General features: G+C 44.5%; 1 protein-coding gene across 3 annotated transcripts in view; it reads left to right on the plus strand.

The window, feature by feature from the left end:
* The first annotated feature begins 1,913 nt into the window (after window positions 1–1,913).
* Window positions 1,914–17,267, plus strand: part of BICD1 (BICD cargo adaptor 1) — a 147,509-nt gene continuing 132,155 nt past the window's right edge. For all 3 annotated transcript variants that reach the window (XM_054989457.1, XM_054989456.1, XM_054989459.1), the window contains exon 1: window positions 1,914–2,575. In XM_054989457.1, coding sequence (XP_054845432.1) covers window positions 2,363–2,575 — 213 coding nt within the window. In that variant the 5' untranslated portion in view covers window positions 1,914–2,362. The remainder of the gene's footprint in view (window positions 2,576–17,267) is intronic.

Here is a 17,267-nt window from a genome sequence, read left to right on the forward strand (position 1 = left end):
TGTTATTCTATAGTAAGTAACCAGACTATGAAATAGCAGGTGAACTATGTAGGCTGTGTTCTTGTCCATGCCGCTGAGCAAACTGTTGGGATTAATCTCAGCTTCTATTTTTAACAGTACAGTCAGTACCGTATCCTCTGCTGAAACATGCCTGGAAAACAAAAGGCTTAAAGCAGCATCATGATTTTTCAGCCTTACCTCACTGTCAGGAAAGAAAGTGAATATGTAACAAGAGACACAATGACATGAATACACAGTTTTTGATGTTATCTTCAAAGATTGAAGATTATTTTTTTCTGAGGTAAAGGAAGCTTGAAAGAATGCTTATGATGTGTGCACTTAACTCCTCTTGTTTCATATTAGTGAGTTTTTATATTGCTTCAGAAAATTGAAAAAATATGAATGACCAGAGGCAGCAATGGTCCAGAAGAAATGTGTATGGGAAATGAAACCTCCTTTGAAAGTTTAATTCTCTTAGAACTACTTCCAGTCTCCAGATAATAGTAAGCCGCCTAGAAGCATGAAGAAAGATAGGGTGAAAATGCTTAAATAAATAATTAAATAATACTGTTCCTCTCAACCAACTCAGGCATCTGACATAAAATGAGGATCCACTTACAGTATCTGGAGAAGTAGGTTCTAGTCTATGAATGTTTATGCTGGTATAAAATCCTGTTAGTCTCCACACTGCCATAAGACTCCTGTTTATTTTAATGAGCTTACATGAGCATGGCTTATATTTCAGTGGCAGCAGAATTTCCCTGTCACACAGCTAATGGGTTAGTGAACTTCTTTCCATTCTAAGTACCTGGCAATCCTATAGTAAAGAGTCCAGTAACACCTTTAAGACTAACCAACTTTATTGTACCATAAGCTTTCGAGAACCACAGCTCTCTTCTTCAGATGCAGAGTGGTTCTCGAAAGCTTATGCTACAATAAAGTTGGTTAGTCTTAAAATTACTACTGGACTTATTGGTGTAGATGGTCTTTTGGAACGAAGGACACATATTTCATGTTCATTCCACTGATGAACCTATTCTCCACGAACCTGTCTAATTTCCTGTTATAGCCATCTATGCCAGAGACGTTTGTTATTTATTTAGTTCAGTGCATCTTTCTCTCTCTGCAGTAGAAGAACAAGTTTCTGGTCCACTAGCACTTTAAAGATCAACTAGATTTTCAAGATACCAGCTTTTGGGAGTCAAAGCCAGCAAAGAGGCAGCAACATTCCAGTTATCTTCTTCTCTCAGTCCAGATGCTGATTTTCTGCTTTCCACACCCCAACTCTATCCAGCTAATTACAGTAGTATTACACACTTCAAATATCCCTCCCACCTTCTGGCTGGATAAAATCCTGCATCTTTCCACTCTCACTCTGGCAAGCTCATCCCCTGGACATCTAGATGGGTTTGACGGTGCTACCAAGCTGGCTTTATCCAGTGGCAGTGATTCCCACCACTTAATGACTCGTTGAGCGAAGAAGCAATTCCTTCTGTTTTTCATGTAAGGTAATATGAATTCTGTCTTCAGAGCCTTCCCCCCCCCCCCGGCCATATTTGGAACGATGTGGGCCGTGTGAGGTAAACCCACCGCTTCTCTTCCCGCCCTCGGAGAGCGCGGGAAGCGAGAAACGCTGCGAGGCGGCGGCGCTGCTGCCGTCTCCCCCATCTGTCCTTCTCGGCCGCTGGGAGGGGTGGAGAGGGAGAGGCGGGGAGCGGGAGGGAGAGAAGCCGGGGGAAGCTGCCTCAGGAGGTGTCCGTCGCCGGTCGCCTTTTCTGCTGTGGTAATGCTCTCGGCGTCCTTCCCCCTTTCGCCGCCCCTCCCTCGCGTTTCGTTTCCTGGGGAGCCGAGCGGATTCAGAGGCGGCAGGCCGCTTTATTTATTCCTTTATTTATCCCCCCCCCATCCTCATTCACACACACACCGAGGCTGCAGCCCGGCGAAGGGGGAGCAGGTGGAGAGTTGAGCGACTGCAGTGAAGCTGCCCTGGAGACATGGCGGACCGGTGCCTCTGAATAAGCAAAAAGGAGAGGGGGAGACAAGGGCCCTCTTCCTCCTCCTCCGCCGACACCAGCGATGCCGGGTTGAGCCAGCAAGAAGCCGACCCAGCCGAAGTAGAGAAATGGTGCAGCAGCCTGGGAGGGCTTTTTTCGACTCCCTCCCCATCTCTCCTCTTCTTCAGGGTGTATCGCCGTCTCTCCTCTCGCCTTGAGCCCGGGGGAAGCTTGGCCGGAGCATCCCAGGGAAAACTGCCACCCGCCCGTGCCTGCATCCCTCCGTCCCTCCCTCCCTTCCCTCCCCCCCGGCCATCTCTCCCTTCTTCTTCCTCTGCCGCTCCCCCCTCCTTCCTCCCCCCAAGGCTATGGCTGCAGAAGAGGTCTTGGAGACGGTGGACCACTATAAGACCGAGATCGAGAGGCTGACCAAAGAGCTCACGGAAACGACCCATGAAAAGATCCAGGCGGCAGAATATGGGCTGGTGGTCTTGGAAGAGAAACTCACCTTGAAGCAGCAGTACGACGAGCTAGAGGCGGAATATGAGGTCCTGAAGCAGGAACTGGAGCAGCTGAGAGAGGTGAGTTGGAGATTTTGCTGCTGACCTCCCTCTCTGTCCCCACCCCCCCTTCTCTTGTTTCTTACTGCAGGCCCTCTGCATTTTGAAAAAAAGAAGAGAAAGCACCTCAGGCCCTCTTCAGTTTAGTAATGTTCTCCTGAAAGATGAACTTGACTGATAGGGAATGGGAGCTAAATGGTCTTGGGCCAAGTGTGGCATCCTGCAGATGTGTTATGCATGAGGCCGAAATGGTGAGGTGTGATTTATCACAGGGCTGGAGGATCAGCACTGGTCAGAGAAGATGTTTGAGAATGGATTATAGATGTGATATTTTAAGCCTACTACTGATTGAAAATACTAGCAACACAGAGGCTTGGCATCCGCTTGTTCAGGCAGAACTTCTGGCTTTCAGATACAAATGCAGATATTTATTGCAATTATAACTGTAGGTTGGCTCTTATTCAGGAAGTTACCTTATAAAGACTGAACCTTTTAATCCCCCCCACCCTTTTGTAATAATGTAAACCTCAGCAAACAGCTGTGTTGAATATGATGAAAGATCTTGAGGCGATTGGTGTGCCTGTTTTATATTAACCTATTAGTTGCATCCACCATCTTTCCATAAAAATCTATTTTTGTACCACCCCTGAAAGGTGTTTTTGGCCATCAAGTTTGCCTGACACTAGAGGGGTATTCATACATATATTTTTTCAAGTACACAGAGCTTTTAAAATACCTAATCTTTGCATAACACTGATTGACATTTAGTTATTTTTTTGAAGAACAACAAACAAGGATTTACAATCTGGTTATGCATATCATTCTGTTCAAGGGTGGGTATGTATGCTTCATTATCCAATCAAGTCAATGTCAGAATTGTGAAATGTGCTTGTGTTCTGGCCATGATGATGTCATATTTAAATACTGGCTAAATTAACAAAATACACAGTTAAAAAGAATGGAGTAGGTGAAATATAAACTGTACAGGCCAGTATAATAAAAACATTTTTGTGATCCACTAATTCGAACATATGTTAAAGGTTAAATCAGCATGACTTAAAGATGCTTAAATATCTGCTAGATCATGCTTAAGATACATTTTCTAGACATGAATCTTCTTTGTGTTTCTTGCTTTATTAAACAATTTTGCCCCAATCAAACTTAGTAGCAAAACTTAAGCGTGTTTTTACTTTTTATTCACTGAGAACATCATAAACTTTCTAGCAAAATAAGCGCTGTTTGTGTTTGCTTTGCAATCTCTGGGTATTATTAATTAAAATTGTGTTGCTCCTATGTTCATATCTGCTAAAATATGACAAGTCTCCTCAGAAAACATCATCTTTCTGCAATGCATTTGCTAAGAGAATTGTTTGGTTTCTTTTCAATGCTGATCTGCTATGTTAGTCCTAATGAAAGCTTGACTTGGTCTTACTCCTCAAAACTCAGTATTTGAGGTTAGTGAGGAGGGTTTTCTGTGGACAGCTTCTTCACAAGAAGATATGTGGCCAGGCAATGAGGGGATAATAGAGCTGAGCTGCAACCATAGAAATGTAACATGCCAATGTAAAATAAAAGGTTGTTAGGAGAAATAGTACAGTTAGGCCAAGGCAAGAGTTGTAGAGGCTTGTAGGACGTGGTTAAAGGAATTCATTCACTGAACAAGAAGGTAAGAGGCAAGGCCTGGATGAAGAGCACAAAAGACTATTAGGTAGGTATGCCTTGGTGATGGGTGACCTGAGCTGAGGGAGGGACCAATTAAGATCTTGTCCAGGGACAGATGTTTAGGAACATAGGGATCCCAGCTTGGATATGTGTAGCTTGATGCATAAGTAATACAATACCATGAAGATGGAAAATTCATGTCTGTTTTACTGGAAGAAGATGTGAAGGCCAACAATTTTTGTAGAGACTGTATCACAAGGGTCTAATATACAGCTGGGAATGACCTTCTCAAGGCATGTCTTCTCTATACTTGATGGCTTTCTTCCAAGGAACTTTGCAGCTGTGGTTCTGCAAGGAATCAGAGGTAATTCTTAGCATTCTAACTCTTTACAATTCCTAGTGATTCTTGGGAGAGGGAGTCCATAACAAACCAACTGCAAACTGATTTTGTTTGGAGTTATGGCTGCCGTGTTTAATCAATCAGTTGGTTAAATTATTCAGTAAAAGGTTTTCTAATAGTTAAAAAAAAGCTTACTGATCTATTAAAAAGTGTCCCCCATTATTAGGTCAGAATTCTTGAAATTTAAAGATATAAACTCTTAGTTAAACTTCAGAGTTGTTACGTACAAAAATAATCATAAATAAAAATGTAAGCTGTGAGCGCTGGCTCCACCCCCCGCGCCGTTCCCACCCTCCGCCGTGACGGGTCCAGTGAAGGGTAGCTCCCTCTGCCTCAGATATGGGTGGGAGGTGGGGGTTTAAGGCACCCGACGTCCACCTTCCCTCCCTGCTGGGCTCTGGCTTCCCTCTTTCTATCACTCTCGCTTTTCCTCCAGTTGCTCCAGCCACTTCCTCCTCGGTGTCCTTGGGAGCTGCCCTCTTATAGCTCCCTCCCCACCACCTCCACCAATCCTGCCATCCCCTACCCTTCTGTGCCTGCGTTGTCAGCCCGGGTTCGCCCTCCACCTTGCCCTTCCACCCCCGTGGCCAATCCTGCTGCGCTTCCCCGCTTCCTGCCTCCTTCCCCCGCCCTGACTCTCCTCAAGCTGCTGGCTGCCCCGCCCCCGGATCTTCCTCTCCTGGGCATGGCGGCGCCTCCGCCGGCGCAGGCCTGGCCTCCGCCCGGGCGGCCGGGAAAAGGGCCGTTCCGGCCAGGGAGGCCACTGGCGGTGCTGCCGCCAGCTCAGTCACGGCGGGCCGCCTCCTCCACGGCGGTCCCAGCCCTCCCGGCTTGCAGCTCGGCCGCGCCGTGGCGGGCAGGGCCTCCGACGCGGTCCGCGCTGCCACTGCTGTCTTCGCCGCAGCGGCTGTCTTTGGGGCCTTCCCGCTGGTCCTCGGCTGTGCGGGGAGGCCCTCCAAGGGGCCTGGCGTTGTCTTCGCCCCCGCCGCCATCCAGGTGAGGGGGTGCGGGTCGGGGGGGCCGCTGGGGGGCCGGGCCTCCCGGCTGGAGGGTGGCACCCTCGGCCCCAGCGCCAAGTCCGGCAGCGCTGGACACAAGCATACAAATCAACAATAATGTTAATGAAATAATTTTCAATGCAATCATAAATTGAGTTACTAAATGGGCTTAGAGTGGAGTAACTACATAAATCAACAAAAAAGAAATAATCGGTAGTTTATCTCAGTGAAAACAAAATGCATAACACATCTGTATACATTTATATTAATATTCTAGCAGCACTCTGTAAAGTTCCTAAAGAATTGTCTACATAGTCACTATAAATTTGATGACATGAAACTTTTTCCTTAATTAACTGAAACCTTGTCTTTTCCCTCAATTATGGCCATAGCTGTGATTTCCACTGAACGATTACAGTTATTCTAGCAACACATGAAATTATCTGTTAAACCTTTATGTTGAACTCTCAAATGTAAAGTTTTTTAAAACAATGTAGTGTAGGCACCAGAGTGAATAAGACATTACCTTTTCTTGTTTACAGCAGAAAATGCCTTCTCTAAGATCTTTCCTGCTGTGAATGTCCTAAAATCAAAGAACATTTTTGAAAACAATTTCTTTATCATATGCAAATATATGTAGTCAGGGCTTTTTTTCTGGGCAAAGAGGTGGTGGAACTCAGTGGGTTGCCAGCACAGGGGGCAACTCTTGGCGGGAGGTGGTGCCCCTGGTACCACATGTGCGCACGCAAAGTGCACGCATGCTCCCATGGCCAATGAGCTGGAACAAAGGGGGAGTTTTTAAAAGTTTAAATTGCCCTCCGTGAAAATGGTCACATGGCTGGTGGCCCCGCCCCCTGATCTCCAGACAGAGGGAAGTTTAGATTGCCCTCCGTGCCGCTCCAGTGACACAGAGGGCTATCTAGACTTCCCTCTGTCTGGAGATCAGGGGGCGGGGCCACCAGCTATGTGACCATTTTCAAGAGGTTCCAGAACTCCGTTCCACCGCATTCCAGCTGAAAAATAGCCCTGTATGTCGTTTTAATCTGTTTAATTAAAGCGCTTATTAATCAACTAAGATGTATTTAGCCCAGTGATAACTCTGTTTATAGTGAAACTTACAAGCAGCAACTGCTTTTGTGCCATTGTTGTCATAAATCATTATGCAAAGACCAGAATGTTATTTTTCAGATTTGTTTATCCTCACCTGTCTACAGTTCCATGGTGGAAAGGCTTTTCAGAGCTATTTGTGGTACAGTACTACATAAAACACATGTACATGGTCTAGACATAGTTCCCCCCTCCTTTGTCACTTTCCAAATGTCATTTTTCTTTCTGTCCATGTGTTTTGTCTAATCCAGGTATCCCAAACATTTCTAAAATTATATTAAGTCATAGTTGCATACCACTTGTGAGCCCATCTTCTGTAGGTTGGATGGAAGTCCACTGCCCCACCCTATACTGTACTTTGCCAGAACCTATTCAGGTCCCATTTTATTCTGATATTGTCATTATCTGCTGCTTCTATATGCTTTTAGAGAATTTTGAGGGGGTGAGGATAGGATAGGCAGCTGGTCCTTACAAGTCTTCTCTGGCTTCCTGAAACCTGAAAATTCAAATTTTCACTCTGGAAACCCCTGTTTTATAGTGTAATCCTGTGTAGAGTTACTCCAGTCTAAGCCCGTTGATTTCAGTAGTCTTAGATAGGAGTAACTCTGCATATAATTGCATTGTTAATCTAGTTTTTCAGCTGTTTCTATATAACTTTAATTATCTGTAATGACCAGGGCTTTTATCCTGAGAAAAGAGGTGGTGGAACTCAGTGGGTTGCCCTCGGAGAGAATGGTCACATGGCTGGTGGCCCCACCCCCTGATCTCCAGACAGAGGGGAGTTTAGATTGCTCTCCGCACTGCCAAGTGGCTCAGAGGGCAATTTAAACTCCCCTCTGTCTGGAGATCAGGGGCGGGGCCACCAGCCATGTGACGATTTTCAAGAGGTTCTGGAACTCCGTTCCACCGCGTTCCAGTTGAAAAAAAGCCCTGGTAATGACAGGCAAATAGTTTTACTGATAGATATTTCCTAAACCCCATGCTTCGGTGTACTTGAACTGGATTCAAAATTCTGGCTACTTAGTTCCATAGCAGTTATGCACATAAGCTCATACAAAACCTGAGGATCCTAGTTGTCTTCCTCCAAACCAGCAGAGATGATCTGCATAGATCCTTTGCAACAGACTGATAATTCTGCCTGTTTTCTTGCCCAGTTTTCTTTCCCCCTTTGACTCCCCCTCCTGATCCTACCTCATTTCTCTGGATTACTCTCTTTTCCAGCTCTGTTCTAATCCATCTTCTTACTTTGGTGCTCTGCACTCTTAGGTCCCAGGCTCTTCTCTTTGCAGACGTCTAACACCACTTCTCATTTTGTAGGCCCCTATTGCTACTAGGTCTCCTTTCCTAGGCTCTTCTGCCTTCTCTTTCCTCCCTGGAATTAGGAGCACAATGAACGGCAACCAGAATCCCTTAGGTTCAGAGCAGTACAGCCAATAGTACCTCAGATTCTTCTTTCTTGACACTGTATGGAAATGCCTGCCCTTGTCCTTGCTACTGATTGTACTGATCTCACACTATGTAATCCACCTTGAGTCTCAGTGAGAAAGGCAGAATATAAATGACATTTAAAAAATCCTTCTATTATAGCAGGGCAGTTCAGTTAATTACTATCAAAGCCTTTACCACCCCAAAATAATGTAGTGCATTAAAATATATACAATTGTGAGAAAATGAACTGTATTGGGAAGTAGCAAACAGTAACCTTATTTATTTATGCGTATCTTACCAACAATCTCTTATATATATTTTACTGCCTTTAGTTTTGGTTGGATGTCATTTGCTGTTTTATGATGCTGATGTGATGTCTTACAGAAAAATAAATACAGTAAGCAGTGGCCAAATAAAGAATCTGACTGCCAGTAAGCAGTGAAAGCATTATGTCTGCCACCTTGGTTTAAGAGCATTCTCTGGGAAGAAGCGAGGAATCATTGTATTACATTTATGTTTTCAAAGAACTGGACCATTTAGTAGGAAGGTGAAAAGACAGATGCTATTTTGCTGATCTTAACAGCTTTCAAGGTTGTAATGCACAGTAGAAATTTGTAGCTTTAGGAGGGATTGAATTAACTGTTGTTAAAATGAATGCAAGTTCTTCAACATCTAATAATACAGCAGAAAATATCCCTCAAAAGGAATTTTATATAATAATATTCCAGATTTCAGTGAATCTGTCTGACTTCTTTACCTGAACTATGTTGCTGTTATGAATGGATGATCTATCTGGAAATGAAGAAGGGCAGATAAACTGTGCCTAGGGAACCCACAACTTCTTCCCTGGAGGGGACCCCCCATGAAACGTCTTTCTGTATAGTGAAATAACACTTCTTCAGGCATAAGAATATATTGGTGCTTTTGTGACATTTGTGTTCATCATGCCAGTCACCCTAGCATGCCTAGCAACCACTGTAATCCCTACATCTAAGTAAGACCACCATGCTGATTATGAATGGATTGTGGACAAAATAGAGGTGAGCCACAGCTGATGACTGGAATATGAACAAGTGATAGTCATAGAATCAGAGTTGGAATCTGCCCAATACAGGAACAGCCTAAAGCATCTCCAACAAATATTCATTAAGCAGCTCCTTGAAGACTGCTAATGAGGGCGAACCCACCACTTCCCTAGGCGGCTGATTCCACTGCTGAATTACTCTGAACATGAAGAAGTTTTTCCTAATGTCCAGCTGGTTCCTTCCCTCCTGTAGTTTAAACCCATTGTTTGGAGTCTTATATTCTGTTGCCAACAGGAACAGCTTCCTTCTCTCCCCTAAGTAGCAGCCTTTTAAATAATTAAAGAGAGCTATCACTCCAAACTGAACATTCCCAGGTCCTGCAGTCTTTCCTTGTAGGGCTTGGTCTCCAGGCTCCTGATCATCTTAGTTCGTCTCCTCTGCACTCATTCCAATTTGTCTACATTCTTTTTGAAATGAGACCTCCAGAACTGCACACAGTACTCCAGGTGGGGCCTGATCAACACAATATATAGTAGGACAATGACATATTGTGATTTGGATGTTATACCTTTATTGATACAAGCCCAAGATTGCATTCACCTTTTTGCTACTGCATCATACTGGCTGCTCGGATTTAGCCTCCCATCCATTCATATGCCAAGATCTTGTTCACACACACAGACTGCTACCCAGAAGTGTATTCCTCATTCAGTATGCATGCTTTGCATTGAAGAACCTGGTACTTATCCACATTAAATCACATCTTAATCTGCCGACTTTTCTGAGGGGGTTCAGATCTTGTTGAATTCTACCTCTATCTTCAGGGATGTTTGCAACTCCTCACACTTTGGTGTCGTCTGCAAATTTAATGAATAGTGAAGGAATTGGGGAACAAGAAATATATTTTTCAAGCCTTATAGTAGGGGGAGGCAACTTTTTGTGACCCAAGTGCTGAAAAGAAATACAACATTTAGCTTGGCAGATGTTGTGCCAGCAAATGAAGAAGAGTAGGGAGAGACAAAGTTATACTGGGCCTGACATGCCTGAAGCAAGCCAAGTCCCAGCGACGCTGCCAGTATCTCAGGGTTTTGTTTTAGACTTGGCTGGTGGCTGTGCAGACATCGTAAGCAGTGAGCATAAACCGTGCCTGTTGCCTTTCACAGTGCTGCCAGTGTCTTGGTTGCTTGGGCAAAGATCTGGCCCTGGTGTCATGATACTGGCCTGATGGGCCTTTCTTAGTGTGCCATGTTGGGAGTTGACTATCTCCTGGGCCGTTTCCTGATGGCTTACCTGCCTCTGGAATGATGCGCCATCTTGCGGGGAAAACGTGAAATATCGTGTTTTCTCATGCGAGTTTTGCGCGACGTCGTGTGACGTTGCGCAAAACTCGCGTGAGAAAACGCGATATTTCACGTTTTCCCCGCAAGATGGCGCAACGTTCCGGAGGCAGGTAAGCCGTCTAGAAACGGCCCTGGCTTAAAGGACTATGGACCTCTCTTCAATTTAGCCACAAATTAAGCTATAGCTAAATAATGGTGTTAAGTACACATTACTTTAGTTCAGTGATTGTTTTACAAGTATTTTTTGTTTTGTTTTGTGTTCCAGCTGTAACCACCAGACCATCTGTCAGCAGCGTTTGATACGGTCGATCATGAGCTTTTGACCCACCGCCTTGCCGATGTGGGGATTCAGGGGACAGCACTGCAGTGGCTGGTCTCCTTTCTCCATGATCGGGGACAGAGGGTGGCGCTCGGGGAGAGGGTGTCATCTCGTAGGCCACTGGTTTGTGGTGTGCCCCAGGGAGCGATACTCTCTCCATTATTATTTAATATCTATATGCGCCCCCTCGCCCAGCTGGTGCGGAGTTTCGGGCTTGGGTGTCACCAATACGCGGATGACACCCAGCTTTATCTGTTGTTGGACGGGCAGCCTGGATCGGCCCCTGATGCCCTGGAGCGTGCTTTTGAGGCTGTGGCTGGTTGGTTGAGACAAAGTCGGCTGAAATTGAATCCCACGAAGACGGAGGTCCTGTATGTGGGTCGTAGGGAGATGGCTTTGGGACCTCGGCTTCCTACACTTGATGGGGCAGCACTTACACTGGCCCCGAGGGTTAGGAGCCTGGGGGTGATTCTGGATTCCTCCTTGAAGATGGAGGACCAGATCACTGCAGTTGCCAGGTCTTCCTTTTATTATCTTCGGCAGGCCAGGCAGCTTGCCCCTTATTTGTCTCCCCGTGACATGACTACAGTGGTCCAAGCAATGGTCACCTCTAGGTTGGATTACTGTAACGCGCTCTACGCTGGGCTTCCCATGGGCCTGATCCGGTGGTTACAGCTGGTACAGAATGCAGCAGCACGGGTCATTGCTGGAGCACTGGTGTGGGAGCATATTACACCGGTGCTACGCCAGCTGCATTGGCTGCCAGTGGAGTACCGAATCAGGTTCAAGGTTTTGGTGTTAACCTACAAAGCCCTACGCGGACTGGGACCGACGTATCTGAGGGACCGTCTCTCACCATATGAGCCCCGGAGGACTCTCCGCTCTGGCGGAAAACATCTTTTAAGTGTCCCTGGCCCTAGGGAGGCCCGCCTGGCGTCGACCAGGGCCAGGGCCTTTTCAGTCCTGGCCCCGACCTGGTGGAATGCTCTGTCTTGCGAGACAAGGGCCCGGCAAGATTTGCTTGCATTTCGCCAGGCCTGTAAGACAGAGCTATTCCGCCAGGCATATGGCTAACGCCGGGCAGTGCCCGCCCCGCCCCCCCCGTGAAGGGGGGGTTAAACCATCACCCCTATGCAAACACAGAGGCATGTATGAACCACTATGCAGCATGAATTGTTATATTTAATGTTTTTAAATGTTTTAAAATGTATTATTTAATGTTTTTAAATGTTTTTAAACATGTTTGTATTTGTTATCCGCCCTGAGCCTGCGAAAGCGGGGAGGGCGGAATATAAATATAATAAATTAAATTAAATTAAATTAAATCTTTTGTGAGAAAAAGAATGCTGCAAGTGGAGAAGGACTTTTAAACCTTTTCTTTCCCCAACCATTATCATGCTGAAAAAGGCTACCCTTGCAATGCTTTACCTGTGCTGAAAAAAACTTACTAGTACCCACTCCGCAGAGGTAAAAGTGGTTAGAAAACCCCTCTTTCATGGCTGTTATTTAAAAAAAATATTAGTCCCAATGGCTATATTTGGAAAAGAAACTGATCTTTTTAAAAATCACTAGAGCTAGTTTCTTCCTAAGATTGAAGGGAAAATGGAAAAGAAACAGCTGAAGTTAAGAGTAGGAGTAAAGCAGTAGACAGAGGCTATTTTCACACAGATTATCAGCCCAGTGTTCTATGCTGTTGGAAAGGAGATATTTTCCCCCTGCCTCCCTACAGCATCATTGTGCATTTAGGCACCTCTTAAGGTTTCCCCAGCTTTGATCTTTCTTAAACCTGCTATGAAATTACGGGAAAGACCACAGTAAAACATGAAGGCTGCTGTGTGGTTGGGAAAATTTGAATTTTTCTGTGCACATGGCAGCCATTTTCCTTTACATTGTCTCTGGCAGCCATTTCCTCCCCTGTCACTATTTTATTTTTTTAATTGGCATTATGTCAATATAATGTTATATTAATATTGCAAGGTCCTGTGAATTCTCAGCATTCTTTAAAAATTCTCTAGCCCCTTTCATTGCAGTAATATGAAAGGAAAGGTATATCTTTGCAATAGGCTTGCCAGCCTCCAGGTGGGGCTTGGAGATCCCCAGGGATTACAATTGATCTCCAAACGACAGAGATCAGTTCCCCTGGAGAAAATCGAAGGTGGACGCTATGGAATTATATACCCTGTTGAGGTTTCTCCCCTCCCCAAACCCCATCATCCCTATGCTCTGCCCCCAGATCTCCAGGCATGCATGAAGGCAATACTAGGCTCTGGTGGACCTTTCTTATATGCCCATGGTAATGCTGATTGCCACTTGGGGGTCAGGAAGGAATTTTCTTCCAGGCCAGATTGGCCAAGGATCCTGGAGGATTTTTGCCTTTCTTTGAGCATAGAACAGGGGCCACTGAGGGAAGAGAAGGGGAGGGGAGATAGCTGTGAATTTCCTGTGTTGTGCAGGGGATCGAACAAGATGAGCCTTGGGGTCCCTTCCAGCTCTGTGTTTCTATGTTTCTATATTTTTAAAAACAAAAGCTCAGAATTCAAAGACCCTATTGCACATATTATGTCGATTTAAATTATACAGTTGCCTTTTTTTAAACTGAAAAAGGCCCAGTGGTCCAGATGAGCGGGGATGGCTGCTGCTGGGGGATTGGGACAGGGAAACTGTGTGGAAACTAGCCAGGGAGAAGCCCTATTGTCACGGAACGGTACCAGCAGCTGCACCAACAACAGGGATAACACACTAGCCTGTCCCTACTAGTCGAAACCACCTCTGCCAGAACAAATTTTTAATGAACAAGGAACACATATAATTATAACAATGTTCACATCTGGATTAACATTTAAAAATAATTTTAAAGGCTAAAGGAAAATCTGCCATAATCTGATTTCTGAGTCAGAAATCTGAATTGTCTTTTGTACAGTTGCATAGGAGGTCAGTAGATTTGTGCATGGAAATTGGTTTGGTTTTTTTATTAATTCCAAAAGGGTCTGTTTTGTTACTGGGCTGTTTTATATTGGTTTTTTTTCAGTATTGTTTCTTCTGTAATTGTTGTTTAATTTTCATAATTATATTTTGTTACAATTTCCCATCTGTTTCAGTGGAAGACATACAACCCTTTTTTGGGTGTGAACATTCATGATTTTCCATCCAAACTGAAGAGAACTCATGGGGGTTATAGTATTCCCTGAGGACACCCAACGCTGCTAAATTTCAGACAGAGAGGCCACCTCCTCCCTTGAGGCAATGAAAGGCACCCATGTTTAACATTATGAGAGAATTGATGTGAAAGATTCCAAACAGTGACAGTACTGCAGCCTCTTAGCTTGAATAACAGTAGCACAAAGAAGAGGCAGGCTGATAAGGCAAGAGCATTTTGTGGCACAAGGATGGTAAGGTGTCTGGGCAGGCAGGCAGCAGAAGGAGGTGTTGAGGTAGATTTTGATTGTACATGTAGAATGCAAGACAAAGTGGCACAGCAGGGCTCACACTGGGAGGAGAGGAAGACAGAGGATTGGAATACTGTTAGGATGAGAATACTTAACCCATGCATATAATCCTAAAGGCTGTAGCTTGTAGTCTGTCGAGGAAGGCCTGAGCCTCTCTCTCTCTCCCTAAGGAACACTGTGCTCTTTCTATGTTTTTTTTTAGGAAATAATGGTGGTAAAAGTGAAATAGATAGAGGTGGAGGCTGCAATAATGAAATAAACCAGAATAAAGCAAAAGAAAAACATAGTTTTTTTCAAAATAGAATGTTTAGATGGAGAATTTGTTTCTTTTTCATATTAATTACAAAGCGTCCCATTTTCATAATTATTGTAATTAACATCAAAAGAAATGCACAAGTCTAGAGGTCCAGGATAAATGACTTACTTCCAGCATTACCTATTGTTATGGTTCAATTTGAAAAATTGCTAGAAGAATGCTTGATTATTTCAATTTCATGCAGTTTTGCCTTTCATTACTGTTTTAGAGGATTAAGAAAGAGGCTCTAAGAACTAGCAGTACAATATACACTTCGCTATAGTTTTTCCTGTGGCTCAGCAACTGTTTCCATGTATGCATAGCAATCTAATTATTTCTACTTTTGTGAAAAACCATAGTTTGTCATTATATCCAAGCTGGCAAACTATACTTTGAACTTTCTTTACAGGCTAGGATTCTGAACAGTGGTTTGAACCATATTTTTCTGGTGTTCATGTAACAGAAGTCATGCTGTAGCATACTGGTTAAGTGGCTGGGCTCCAAATCAGCACTCTGCTAGTTCAACTACTATTGCCATGAACTCTGCATGTGGCCTTGGATAAGCTACTCCTCTCAGCTTGAGCTCCCTGGCTGTTTTGTGGGGGTAATAATAGCACTTTGTTCACCACTATGAGTGTGGCACTCATCCGTCCAGAAGGGTGGTATATAATAATCATAATAAGTAATAACATTCGATGTATATACTGCCCTTAAGGATGATTTAACACCCACTCAGAGTGGTTTACAAAGTATGCCATTATTATCCCCACAACAACAAACACCCTGTGAGGTGGGTGGGGCTGAGAGCTAAGCTACAAGCTACACTTGTCAGCTTCCCTCAAGTTTTGATGGGAAATGTAGGCATCCTGGTCTTGCAGCTATAATGGAGAGCCAAGCTGTAAAACCAGGATGCCTACATTTCCCATCAAAACTTGAGGTAAGCTGACAAGTGTCCAACCTGTGTCAGGCGTCACTTGTAGCTTGGCTCTGAGAGAGCTCCTAGAAACTCTGTGCAAGGGGTTACCCAGCTAGCTTCAACTGGAAGAGTGGGGAATCAAACCCGGTTCTCCAGATTAGAGTCCCACGCTCTCAACCACTACAACAAACTGGCTCTCACACTGTTGTTGTTATTATTTACTGCAGAAGTGGAAAAAAGCGAATTAGCTTGTCAACTTGCTTGAGGGGAAGAAGTCGGGGGAGCAGATTAAATGCCCAAATGAGCCTGTGTCCTGTGTTCTGCAGGCAGACTGGGACTAGGCTCTTCTGGAGTAAGGCCTCAGGCTTGAGTAGCTAGATTTGGGAGTGTAAAGCAGAGCTTGGAGCACAGAGCTGATCCAACAATGCCACCTTCTCAAGCCTCAGCCTAAATAGGCTGAAAGTTAATCCTGCTTGGTTTGTTGTACTTGGCGGCAGGTCTTGAGGGTCCTGAGACTGCTGGGTTTTGATCAGGATCCTGCAAGGAAGTACTGCTCTCAGACCCCTGTTCTGGATGCAGGCTGGGAGTGCAGTCTGTAACTTTGCCTCTTTGTGCTGCCTTAGCCCAGTTCTTTTGCTGCTGCTGCTTTTGTGATGGTGCAGCAGGGCCTGAGGGTTGTGGGCCCAGGTCCTTGTACTGCCTGATGGAGGCATACTGGCTATTTCAGAGACCTGTGGTAAGGTCTCGCTTGCAGGCTTTGGCAGGGTAGCTTCTGATGCCGCTGGATTGTGGTCAGCAGGTGCTGCTGCAATATCAGATCCTATTCCTTACTGATCCCTCTGGTCCTCCTGGCTCCCTGACCTTGGCTCTTTGGAGCCCTCTGAGTTGCTGGGCTGGTCAGAGGGGATTGTGACAGCCTGAAGCTTTTTCAATACTGTTTACATAGTGACAAACCGTGGTTTCTTGGTATGTCTGAATTTTGCCAACAGGAAAAGTCCCATTGCTTTAGCGCTGACTTGAGTTATGCTTGAGTTTTTAAAATCTAATTTTGCATGAATTGTTTGTATGATGCATTGCTTGTGTCTCCTCCCTCCCTTTTGTTTTCTTTTAAACCTTATGGTAATTGTCACATTATATTGTACAATATACAATGGATCACTTCACACATAACAACAAGCTTGCTAGCTGCGATTTAAGTAGTTTATTTTCACTTCCATCCATGGTTTGCAGTTCTGCTATGGAGAAGACTTCAAGCCATAGATTTCTGGTTCAGATGTAGCTGCAAGCTATGACTGTGCTATTTTGGAAGGCATTAATTGCCTTTTGCATTTGTGAGGTAAAAAAGAATGGGGAAAGAGGGATTGAATCCAGGGCAAGTTCTGTAGTGCCAAGCTATGGTCTGGGCTCCCACATGAACTACCTGTTCCAACAAGTCACTTACACATTACAGCTGGCTCTACCATACATATATATTAATTAAAAAGCTACTTTTTGGTTCACTGATCTGTGGAATAGTCATTAACAGCTCGTTATCAACAGATTCCTATCTTTGCAAACATGGGAACCATCCTCTGTACTAAAAAAAAGTCTTTGATTTTTAAAAAAACATTCTTTTTTTTGAACAAGTTGGGCTGACATAATTGTCCTTTTCTAGACATTTATTTACTACCATATCACAAGTGTCTTTTAATAATCACAGTTTGCTCAATCTGAGTGTATTTTAAAATCCATCATTTCCTGTGTTCCTCCTGCTGTTCAGAGTTGCCAACTGCCTGGA

The sequence above is a fragment of the Eublepharis macularius genome, chromosome 9 (genome assembly GCF_028583425.1).
Source record: "Eublepharis macularius isolate TG4126 chromosome 9, MPM_Emac_v1.0, whole genome shotgun sequence".
Taxonomy (NCBI): Eukaryota; Metazoa; Chordata; class Lepidosauria; order Squamata; family Eublepharidae; genus Eublepharis; species Eublepharis macularius.